At 42.0% G+C, this 12377-nt stretch overlaps 1 protein-coding gene across 4 annotated transcripts in view; it reads left to right on the top strand.

The window, feature by feature from the left end:
* LOC102210987 (A-kinase anchor protein 13) overlaps nt 1–12377 on the top strand; it is a 121852-nt gene that overhangs the window by 43897 nt on the left and 65578 nt on the right. For all 4 annotated transcript variants that reach the window (XM_013909452.1, XM_005727562.2, XM_013909450.1 and 1 more), the window contains exons 6-9: nt 699–882; nt 2256–2451; nt 2728–4837; nt 6216–6301. In XM_013909452.1, coding sequence (XP_013764906.1) covers nt 699–882; nt 2256–2451; nt 2728–4837; nt 6216–6301 — 2576 coding nt within the window. The remainder of the gene's footprint in view (nt 1–698; nt 883–2255; nt 2452–2727; nt 4838–6215; nt 6302–12377) is intronic.

Raw genomic sequence — 12377 nt, 5'->3', positions numbered from 1 at the left:
GTGTGTGTGTGTGTGTGTGTGTGTGTGTGTGTGTGTGTGTGTGTGTGTGTGTGTGTGTGTGTGTGTCCATGAGTCTCTGTTAGTGTCTCTTTGAATGTGTGAAAGGGAGGATCTTGGTGTTTGATGGTGTTATTAGCAGTCTGACTGATATACTGGGCTAATAATGGACTTAAATTAAAAATGGGACTGTGGTGTGCTGGTATGTGGTTAACATCTGAAATGAAATGGTGTCTTTTGATTTATTCATAGAGCCATTACTGTTGTTGCTTTCATTTGTCCGATGATGCTTCAAAGGCTTTTCCGCATTCACTGAACATGTTAAAATCTTGATATGGTCTGTATTTTTCAGGCACACAGAAGACATGATTACAATTACACTCAGTCGGCACGCTGGGTTTGATCACAAAATGACAGTTATGTCCTGCAGATACCTGTACTGATCATCTAATGGACGTAGCAGGAAGGAGACAAGTTATGGTTTTATCAGTCTGTGAGTGTGCAAATGTCTGTTGTATGCTGGGTCATCGTGGATCCTGAACTGGTTTAATTAGACTGCTCTGCAGTGTTGCCAGGCTGCCACAATTGATGGTATGTTGGCTGCTTTGCCACGATTTAGCTCCCCGGACCGCTGCGCTCTGTCACGCTCTCTCTTTTTGATTCTTTTGGTCTTTATTTGTCATCTTCTCTCTCTTCCTCAGATCTGAATCCTCAGGAGACTCTGCTGCATTTCTCAGCACGTCGAGGTCTCTTTCAGGTTACACACTTCTTGCTGCAGCAGGCTGGGGCAAGAGGAGCCCTTCGTTTGGCCAACAGGCAAGGCGACACCCCGTCCGCCGTTGCGGAATTACGAGGGCACAAATGCCTCCATGAGCTCCTCACAAAGTAAGCGCTTGTATTATTCTCAAAACATTCAGTTCAGGTTCACGTGAACGTCTCGTGTCATATGGCTATGCTTGAAAAAGATTTATTTGTCTAAACTGTCCTCACACTGTGTGACAGTGACATTAGCCCTGAGGTTCAGTGAACATTGCCCTCTTCTCTGTACAAACAGTTCCATGTCAATATATCAGAGGGCAGATGGCGTGGTTCCTCCTTCTTTTATAGCAATGTTGTTTGTCTGTTGTCCTCACAGAACAATAGAAGTATTCAAAGAACATCACCACCAAGCCACGCAGCAGCCTAGCTTAGCACTTTCAGCTGCAGTCAGATAGTTGAGGGCAAATTGAAAAGTTGTGGGCTGCCAGTATTGTTCCAAGGAAATCTAAAGTGATGGGAAACTATTCTGCAACACAAAAGCCTCAGTCCTGTTTCCACTGACCTCTTGTAGTACCTTTTCAGTCTCACTATGCGCAGCTCCACTTTAATCCAAACACACTGCAGTGCTCTCTCTGCAGTTTAATGGCATGGTGATGTATGTGTTTTGTTTAAAGTTGTCAAGTATTATCCTCTAATAATATCTTCCAGAGACTAGTGAGGTCAAATTCTTTCATTCAAAATTAAAACTCAGAGGGGGAAAAAGGAGCGTTTGAGTACATCGACTTAGACAGAGCTTAAAGTGGAAAGAGACTCCTTTTATGTCTTTGCAGAGGACGTTTCACTAAACTCAAAGTGAAGATGCCACACACTGAAGGAAAACTGCCACTTAGCGAGCTTCCTTGTTGCTAAGCTTGCACTGAAGCCAGTTTATGACCTCCATCTCGCTCTTTATGTGCTGGTAATTACATTTGCCTCATGAAAAGTGAAGTCACTTGTAGCCTTGGTTGGTGACCTCAGCTGCCGGGCCTCGGTGTTAAAGAAGTCCACCCAGGATTACGCAAACAGATCTGCCTTACTAGGAGGCGTCTCCCCTGTGCAGCACCAACATATGAAAAATGAAAAACTGCACATACTTTACCGTCAACTCTTAAATTAAATGCAGCAGGGGGAGAGATGTTTTCTCGGAAAGCTTATCAGTTAGGAGTGGCCTTTAAGTACGTGTATTTTACTACTGGAAAGAAAAGTATAACTTTTAGTGGACAGGATATGGCATCTGGAACTTTTAAAGTTTTACTAACATTTACTAACATCTTATCTCTGATTACTTGCTGACTACTGGAATAGACTTTCACAACCAGCCTTAGCCCATTTGAAGTTTAAGGATGTGAGTTACTGAAGAAAAACTGCACTCTGTGAATTGGCTGACATCACTGTTAAAACCTTTCCGTGTTAGCCAATGCAGACCCTTCCGGATGATCTAAGTGTTTATTTCACGGCAGGGCTGAGACCGATCCGGAGAAGGACGAAGAGTCTGTCGCTGTCCAGCAGGTCTCTGAAGACGTTCAGGTGTTTTGCCACCTTCCCAAACTGAACACACACACGTTGACACTGAGCATACACCCTGGGCGTGACACACCGTCCTTTCAGAAGAGTGTGGAGCAGCTGCTGCACTTGATTTGTCATCTTCATGCCAAGGTGAGTCATGCCACCTTCCTCTTTTAGCACGCTATCTGTGCTCACATTGGCTAAAACCAGGAGCTCTGCTGCTACTGAACATTGTTGGATTGTTTGTCTTTTCACTGCCCTCATTTTTTAACCTTCAAACTTCATTTGTATAACCAGTGGAACACCTTATGCAATCATAGAGTCGGCGCTTGATAAGAACTGAAGAGCAGGTCTGTTGTTTCTTTTTCTTTTTCTTTTTTTTAAAGAAGAGCTAACATTTTCTTTGTCTTGTTCCGTATTCTGCAGGGAGTTTCTTTACTGAAGCTGCAATTTGATTCTCTGCACACTGCTGCTGAATGTTCTGACGGTGTCAAAGCAGACTTAACATGTCTGGATCAACTCCAGCAGTCTGATACGGCGTCGGAGTGCCCGGATACAACAACACAAGGGAGTTGGTTAGAAAATTGCCCAGTGGAGAGCTGCAGCACTGTTGATTGTAGACACAGTGAGCCTGGAAATGCAGAGAAAGACTGTAGTTTGACTGTGAGTACTCCAACATCACAAGTACACCCCCAGGAGCATGGCCTCGTTCCCCCAGAGGACTGGGTGTGTTCAAACACGGAGAGAGATTACTCCAAAGCCGAGGAGGAGGAGGAACAGGAGCGGCCTGTTGTTTCCATGCAGGGTTTGAGTTTGTCTGACAGGACTGAAGGAGTACAGAGTGAGGCTGAAGGGAAAGGTCTCACTGTGGGAATTCTACCACAGGCAGGCTGTGGTAAACAGGCAGAGGAAACTGATAGAGGAGAGGCTGTGATCCAGGAAGGACAGGAGGCCAAGAAGGGAGAGGATAGATCTGAGCAGGAAGCAGAGGACAGCACAGCCAAGAGGAGGGAGGAGGAGATCAGCTCTGAATTAACAGATCTACTAAAGGCCAGCGGAGACACAAACGAGTCAATCATGGGTCAGTCAGCATCATCATCATATTCTGAGGTTTCAGACAATTCTGATTCTGAAGTGAAGGAGTGCTCCCAAGAAGAAGAGAATGTTGGGAAAGAAGACGCGAAACACAGCCGGGATGTTTGTAATGTACTGTCTCTAGATGCAAACGAGGAAGAGAGTGAAGGGTTAACAGACACTTTATCAACCCCGATGGACCTCCCAGACCCAACGCTGATAGAGTGTGGTGATGTAATCAAGGAGCCTGAACCTGTTCCATGTCTGTTGATAGAAGGTCTCCACGAAGGGGAACCTCTACCAGACATAAACAGCCTGGAACAAAACCAGGAAACAGCTGGTAGGGATTATGCTACAGAGCAGGAGTGGGGTTTGGCATCAGAAAGTGGTTGTCATTCTGGGAGTTGTACTGACGCAGTTGGTGGAAAAGAGCTACACAGTGAAGACGTAGTAGAACCCTCTGGATACAGTATTGAAAGCAGAATTTTGCCTGCGGAAGAAGTTGACAGTTCAGCTGTCTTTTTGGCTTTCAGCGACATCGTAGTAGATACACAGACTGATAGTTTTGACTGTGAGCCGTTGCCTGACAAGATGCCGACTGAACGACAAGCTGACCATGACTCGGGTACGGCCCACGGACTCTCCAGTGATGACGATGGCAGTTTCAGATCAGCTGGAAGCTCTACAACAGAAATATTCCAGCCCGCTCATGGCAGCATCGCTATGGAGGATCAGGACTTACTTCAGTCAACGATAGTACGGAAGCCATCAGCTGGATTTGAGATTGAGGCCCCCAGTGATTTTAAACCTAAAGAAACCTGTGAACATTTCACAACTGTGGATACAGGACTCTCATCGGAACCTGACACCCAGCTTGAATCAGAACCCAAACTCTTGAGCTTGGATGATTTAAATTCTGAGGCGACTGAGAATCTAGCCCCAGATCTTTCCAAAGAGGATCTGTCCTTTGACTCAGCTGGGAGTGAGGATACTCCAGCAGCACAGGTGGAGGAAAGTGAAACTGAGGAGACCAATAGCTCTGACCTGAATGTAGGGATAGAGCTTTCAGCATCAGGATTGGGCAGCGGGGTACTTACCGAAACTGAGCCATCTGTAACAGAAGAGAGCAAAGTCACCAACATAGCTGAAGAGGATGTTCAACGGACCAGTGAGACAAGTGATATGCCTGTGGTAGTGGCAGCAGATGAGAGTGGAAATGTTCAACCTAAACAGGATAATTCCGAGATAACTGCAGAGGAAAGGCCACCTGAGAATCAGATCACTTTGTCTATCCCACAGGATGACATTGTGATTTCAAATAGTGCTGATCTAAGTTCGGAAATAACGGCACTTTCACCTAAGAGTGAAGGATCCATAGAACTTCATACTGAGAATCAGATGACTGAAAATCCCTCTGATTTTGTGGATGGATCCTTGGAGAGCTGCAGCACTAAAGCTCAAGGTGGGTAAATGCTGATTTATTTCAGTCCTTGTTCAGGTTTATTCCAGGTCCACACACTCATGCATCACACGCCAATATGTTTGTCAAAGTCTTATTCCTAAGCAAATATGCTAAATTAGATTCAGTCCTCTTCAGGTGATTAATGGCAAAAGCTCCGCAAAGTTAAATGCCACATAGCTCACCATTATTGAGCTCACAGGGGTTTTTAGCTTTTTTGTGACATCCCGTTGTGATGCATTGCTGTTGTGACTATATGTTGTCCTGAGTCTTTATATTATTTTGAGAAAATTGTAATTCTAATGAAGAGTTATTAGTACGTCTCAATTATCAGATTTTTAAAAAAGATGGGATTTTAAAACACTTTGATCAAAGTTTGGCATCCACAGATGCATTTTTATGCCATAGTAGCTCACAATGAGACACTTTGACATGTTATGCAATGGGAAGTAAGGAGCTGGTTTGTACCACCAGTACCTTAGGCCACGATTAGTCTGACAACAACACCCTTTATATACATGTGTTCTTTGTTAGTCTCTCTTACACTCACGAAAGCACGATCTGGCTACAGTCTAAGTCAGCATGCACAGTCACATTACAAGTGCACGTGACTCAGCCTCAGATACACAACTACAAGTCTGGAATCTGTAAAACAAACATACACAAGCCAGCTGATGTGAGCGTGTTGCAGGAAGGGAGACTCACAGAGTGAACCTTCAGCAGTCCTCTGTTGGCAGTTTTTGCTCATCTGAAATAATTGTGCCGGAACCGAGTCCAATAAAGAGAGGTCAAGGGCAAGGTTGTGATGTGCGTCACACAGGGAGTGCGTTGTCATTATGAATTAGAGGATATATTTACAGCATGACAGTGTCACAGCATCAGGTAATATCTTGGTGAGCTTGTCAGAGACAAAATTTCTGTTGTTTCCCAGTTTGGGTATGAAGAGTGAAAATCGAATCTGCTACTAGTGAGTGCTTTTATTTATTTTTCTCTTCTGTAGAATATTTATGAGACTTTTTAAGCTTCCAATGACAGTCATCAGCTCATGTTGACTAATAATACCAAGATATAAAGCCCCCAAATTCTCTCTCACAGCTATATAGAATAAAAGAAACCAAAAAGAAAAAGAAAAACAACTGGACTTTTAGGTTTCTGATAAACTCAGATTCAGTGGTCCTTTTCAGGGAAGGATAATAGTGAATAAAACCATCCAGAAACACTCTGCTACTTTGCTATTGTACAAAGTCTGTGACTCATCAGTGTATCTGTGCTCAGGAAAGATAAGTCTCAGAACCATTCACTCTAAACACTTGTTATTGATTCCTATATTTGGAAGATTTGCCATTGCACTGATTGCATTGTGTCGTGTGCCTTTCTCTAGAGGTGGATGTCATCAAGTCTGAAGACACTTTAAGTGATGCAAGGGAGGAACAAAATGGCCCAGCGGAGGGAGCAGACTTGTCCACGGTATGCTTGAAGTCTCTTCTGTTGTTGTCAGCTATCAAGCTCTGCTTTGCTGTTGATGTGGGTTTGATTAACAGAAGATGAGTCACTGTTTGCTGAAGCTTTGAAACAACCAAAGTAGCTTTTGGAGTAAAAATGCTCTGACCAAACAGTCAGGGACTATGCAGCTAAGGTGAGTCTTTGTTGTTTTAATGGGAAATAAGAACAATTGTGTTCTTACATGGACAGCTGGACTTTCATATGCAGTTTTTGTACAGTTTATGGAAGAGTGTTACAGATGTAGCTGCTGTTTCTTGCTAATGCAGAGTCTACTGTTTTCTGTTCTGAATTCAGTTTAGAAATTGTGTATTGTTTTAGCATGCACAGTTTGTTAAAATCTGTCTAGATTTAAAGCAAAGTTAATACTTGATATTTTTTTTTGTTCTGCACAGAATCTAATGTGAGGTATGGATGAAAAGGCTTTTACTGCTAGTTTTAACCAAACTTGCTGTGTTTTGCTGAAAGTGTCCTTAAGAGTATGCACAAGTCAAATTTCAGGTTTTCTGGAAACAGTAACCAAGTTTGACGTTCTTAAGATACAGCAATAGCCAGGGATTGCAAAAAATTTGAAGTAAAGAAAAAGTACACCACAAATATTGGAGGAGAAAGAAAAGCCAGATTCTCTTACAAGCAGCTTGATGTGCCAGCTAGATATTTGGCAAGAGTTCAGGAGGAAAGCTGTCTGGAACATTGTAAGACTTGTAGCTTGGACTGGATTATTTATTTATTTATTTTGTATTTTTCAAAAGGAATATATTACTCTGTGAAGTTTCTTTATGTAACACCGATGCATTTGATTTCCTATAAACTCTCACTACTTTTCCCTGCTTCATCTCGTGGGAGACTTGCCATGCAGTTGGTTTACTATCAGCTCAGCTACTGAAGGCATGGATGCAGCTTTTGGTAGACGAGACTTTACTCTGAAATGTTGCTGACTGACAGATTCCTCTGCAGCCATAGACTGGAGTGGCTCTGCTTATTCCTGGGTTGCGGTCTAAGTCATCGGCTTGTTCTAAATGCCAGATGTTTGACTGCAGGAGGGTATACACACAGTGTGCAGGAATGTGGGGTCGCCAGCAGAGGGAGATGTAACCTCAATTGCGTCACTGGAGCTTCTTCTTCTGACCAATTTAATGACCTGTCATTTGATCCTTTTGAAATATCCCCTAATTGCTATGATGAGGAGGAAATCTGGAGTCATGCTGGTGTTGAACAAACTGCAGTAGAAGCTGAGGTGAAGAATGGCCTGAAAACAGAGCCTCAGATGTTCTTTTAAGAATGCTAAGTTACAGTTTTTGAATTCAAAAGCATTTATGGCAATCGATAAGAACAATCACAATAATAAGGCACACTTATTTATTCAACTTATTCTGTAAAAGTGTAAATAATTAAAAATAACTCAAGTGGGTTAAAGTGTACATGAAATATATTTTCAGTGTGTTCTAAAACTCAAGGCAGCAGGAAGCAAAAACACCTGACTGCTTAACAGGATCTAAGTGACAGCAACAACAACTAGCTGCATGAAATGAGATGCGTAAGGTTAACAAAGTAATTAAAATCAAAAAGAGTGTGACAGTGTTTTGACGAGATTCAAGCTGTTTAGACTGCAGATAATTTAGTCCTGGATGATTCAGTTTGTGTGACAGCTTTTCCGTTTCATATTTTAGACTTAGCCAATCTGCACGGCGACACTCTGACCCATAAAGTTTCGTTTTTCTCCTCCAAACTGCACGTCAAAGCAGACAAAAACTGTTTTCATCAACAGCTGTGAGTCTGTTTGAAGTGTAAAGAAGTGTAAAATATTCAAGATAAGAACACGAGATAAATTTAGATTCGATTTAGGGTTTTTTTTTTGTCTTTTTCCAGATGTGTAAGAGAGAGTGAAAGCTATAATCTCCTCTTGTTGAGGATTTTTAATCCAACAGCTTTGTTATTTAGACAAAACCCACAAGTATCATTTATTGTGACATCACAGTGAGGCTAGATCAATATGATGGACCCATTAACTTCTGCTTGTGTCCTTGCTTTCAGTGTGTGCTCTGTTTAATTCCTCCACTCATCCGATTCAAAATAGATTATAGGGAGAATATGGAGGAGTTGTTGCATAATTTTTTGTGTACTGGAAACCTTTCCTGGTAAAGTGCAGTTTCAAGGCGAAATATGTCTTTGATTAATAACTGCACATGACAAATGACCCTCTGGTGAATGAGACAGCAATGGTCTGTAGAGACATTTTCACAATGAAATAAGAGATTCTAAGGGTATCCTGTAGTCAGTGGTTACGGTCATGTGACGGAATAGCTTTGTTCCTTTACGTTTTAAAATGCACTCTTACATGGATGTAAACAGTTTTCTGTCTTTACAGTGAGGAAAAATGGTCAGCCAAGGCTGAGAAGCTGTTCAAGGAATCCCTGTGTGTTTATACACCACTCTGCATTTAATTATTATTTGTTATTAATCTCTGGCTCTATTTCCCAGGGTGTTTTTGTCCTGTCTTCATCCACTCACCCCCAACCGGTCGCGGCAGATGGCCCCGCCCCTCCCTGTGCTGGTTCTGCTGGAGGTTTCTTCCTGTTAAAAGGAAGTTTTTCCTTCCCACTGTTGCCAGAGTGCTTGCTCATAGCGGGTCATACGATTGTTGGGCTTTTCTGTTTTCTTTGTATTATTGTAGGGTCTTTACCTCACAATACAAAGCGCCTTGAGGCAACTGTTGTTGTAATTTGGTGCCATATACCGGTAAATTGAATTGAACTATTGGTTGCAGCAGAATAATATATGAACCCACCAAACAGAACTTCAGAATCAAACATCATGTTTTCTGTTTAAAAAAATAAAATGCCATTCAGCAGCCTCCTCGAGCTGTGAGGCACCTGGTGCTCTGTGAAAGTTTCAGTTAGTGTCGAGCTTCATTTGTTTGTGGCTACTGAGATTCACGCCTTTGTGCTACTGGACAACTATAGCCAAGTAGGTCAAAGCTGGATTCTCATGTAAGCAACAACCCACAGACAGCAGGGACTTCGACACATTTGCATACCATCCAAATATCGTTCAGAGGATTCTCAACCTCAGGCTTCCTTCCCAGCAGCATAGATTTGATTACAGAGGCAGCGGGGGATTAAACTTTGTTACTTTGATTTGTGATTTATCTGTTATGCTTAATTTAATTTTTCTTAATAGCAATTTGTGATGAAATGTGCAAATACAAAAGATCAGAAGCAGGTTCAGGACAATGTTTAGATGAGTTTTTGTAAGCTTTTGTCCAGCTGCTTTTAGAATTGCAATATACAGTTTTTTCTTTTCATTTTACACTTTTTAGGTCTGTTAGGCGTGCCACATATGAAATATGCCCATGTGTACACGCATGCACACACACAAACTAGTTCAGACCTCTATGGTTACAGTTTTTTTCTATTTGCACTTTTCTATTTGGTGGTTTGGCCTTGTTCTAGGACCTCCATGTCCTCCCACGCACAGTATTATAGAACAGAGCAGGCGTCGTTGAAATCTTGACGTGACACTGAGTAAATCAGAAACAGGATGAAAGAGGAGCTGTGCCAGAGCTGGGTTACAACGCGGCTTGTGGATGCAAAGCAACTATAGGCAGTGTTCATCAGCTTTAATATCACATCCTGTCTGCAGTTTGCCAGTTGGATATTTAGAAGAATCTCAGCTGATTTTTTTTTACTGGCACTGAGATCAGCTGATCTGCCAGAATTGCTAGTGAGCTTGATTTCTTGGCATTCTAAATTATTCTTTGTGTGTACTCATTTTTGATCTTATCAAGAAACTCAAACATATTGCCTTTGAGCTCGTTTGGGGAGTTAAAAGAGAGAACAGCTTGAGCAGGAGCTTAATGTGCTGCAAGAAATAATAAATAAGGGTTTGGGCGTTTAGTGTCTTTATGTCCACAAAATGGCTTTTCTGCTCTGAGCGCTCAAAGCGTTTTATACAACTCGCCTCATTCAGCCATTCACACAAGCACTTTCTTCTATACTTTCCCAGTGTAAGTGCTTTCTACCTAACATTCACACACATTCATACTCTGGTGCAACTTGGGGTTAATATTTGACATGGAGACTGGAGCAGAACCATCAACCTTCCGATTTGTGGGTGACCTGCGTTATCTCCTGAGCTACAGCTACCCCACCATAGCCCTCCATGGTGTTCTTTTCCTATACATAGATTTTTGATTGTGATTGTGCATACACATGCCATGCTGACATCTATCATATAACATATCCATATTGGATTAATCTTGATATTTAAGAGTTTTAACATTTTACAAACTGTATGTCAGAGATGGTTTTGGCAAAAAAAGCTTGAAAAAGGTGTAGTTACACCGAGAAGGTGCTCACCAGTAGGGGGTGTTAAAGCTCAGCAGCGTTAATTGATGTTGTTGAATAACGTTAACTGAAGGAATAATGCTCCACTGTCATCTGTCACACAGTAACAATACAATGCTCTGGATGGCTGATTCATACAAAAAGAGAGAGGTATTCACAGGCTCACAGGGAGAGAGAGAGAGCGAGCAAAGGCATGAGTCAAACACAGTCAAGAGAGAAGTTGAGACGACAGAGGAAAAGAAAAGTATGGGAGGGAGGTGGGGAGAAGTGAAGGAGGGAGGAGTAGAGCTGGAGTCTGGTGGAAAGCTGCTTCTGCGGCCAGATGTGAAAAGCTTAGCAGACTGCTTCAGTTCTCCTCAACAGTGTTTCTCTTGGATTTTTTAACCTTCTGTTCAATAAAGCAGCCCTGGATATTTAAGGGAAAATGTACGAACGACACAAGCGGAGGTATAGTCTCTGTGCCAAAGGGGAGAGAGCTGTAGACGTGGTTTTGATTAAGGTAGGCTACCTATCGGCGCTTTCAAACAAAGTCGTTTGGTGTGGTGATCCCACTACTGCCACAGTATTAACGCTCATTTGAGCTGAAGCTTTGAAAGCATAGTTAAGTGCTCCAGACAGATAAAATGTAATGGCTAAAGCAATAAAAGCAAGGTAAGGCGTCTAAAGCAGAACTTAATTCATAAAAGTAAACCATAAAACAGAGGCTAAAGATAATAAATGACATTATTACCTGAAACTAAGCCTGTGAACCGGATACTTTTGGAGTGATTTAGCAGCGTAAGTCCTCAGACAGTTTGAAGGCCTCATCAGCGTTCCCCCTTAAAGCTATTCAGAAAAGATATTTATTTTGAAAAGGTAATCATAAGCATCACAAAGTGCTTCAGCGTGTGTCGGCAAACCTGTAGTCCTCTGCCAGGGATGTTGTGACGGCTTTCGTTGTGTTGCTCCCTGGGAGATGATTGCATGGTTGTTGATAGTGGCCCTCCAGACACAGAGTGCTGATTATTTTGGGTGGAGTGTGGTTTCTGGATGTTCGCTGCATGTGTATGCTGTATGCGACACAGAGACAGATGCCTGCGCTCTATCTGTCTCTGTGGAATAAACTGTGTATGAAACTTAATGAGGCTCAGACAGTTTAAGGTCTTTCTGGGGTTTTTTTGGTCAGCTCAGTGGGTACTTGTCTGGCAAACTAAAGCAGAAGATAAAGTTGCTGAAAATGTCTCGCTATACCCTAATTTCCCTCTCGCTCAGAGGTGCCCTTACTGTGTTGTAAAGGTTCTGTGTTAAACCAAATGTAGCGGGGGTTCGATGGAATCTTTCTAAATGAGATGTTTATAGCTCCCAAAACTTGTGCTATTTAAAGCCCAAAAGGCACTTTCCCTTCTCTGCATATATAGAACCTTTTACAACATTTTTCCACTGTGGAGTTTCTCCTTGCTGCAGCTCAGAGACTTGTGCACTGTTGATCAAAGCAATAGGAACTTATGTAGCTAAAATCTTAATCATGATAGATCCCTGTTTAGTAAAGACAAAGAAAAACTTGCTTCTTCGAAGTTTTCGCTCGGTGAGATATTACCAAAACCTCATATCCCAATATAACTTATTTCATATTGTTTCATATGTGATTATTTTTGTTTTTTTATTTTGAGCATCTGGAAAAATGTTTGACTAAGAATGTAACCATAACATTTTAATGT

This window comes from Pundamilia nyererei, unplaced genomic scaffold (genome assembly GCF_000239375.1).
Source record: "Pundamilia nyererei isolate P.nyererei 1_Seehausen unplaced genomic scaffold, PunNye1.0 scaffold00025, whole genome shotgun sequence".
Taxonomy (NCBI): domain Eukaryota; kingdom Metazoa; phylum Chordata; class Actinopteri; order Cichliformes; family Cichlidae; genus Pundamilia; species Pundamilia nyererei.
This window is presented reverse-complemented; position numbering and strand designations above follow the sequence as displayed.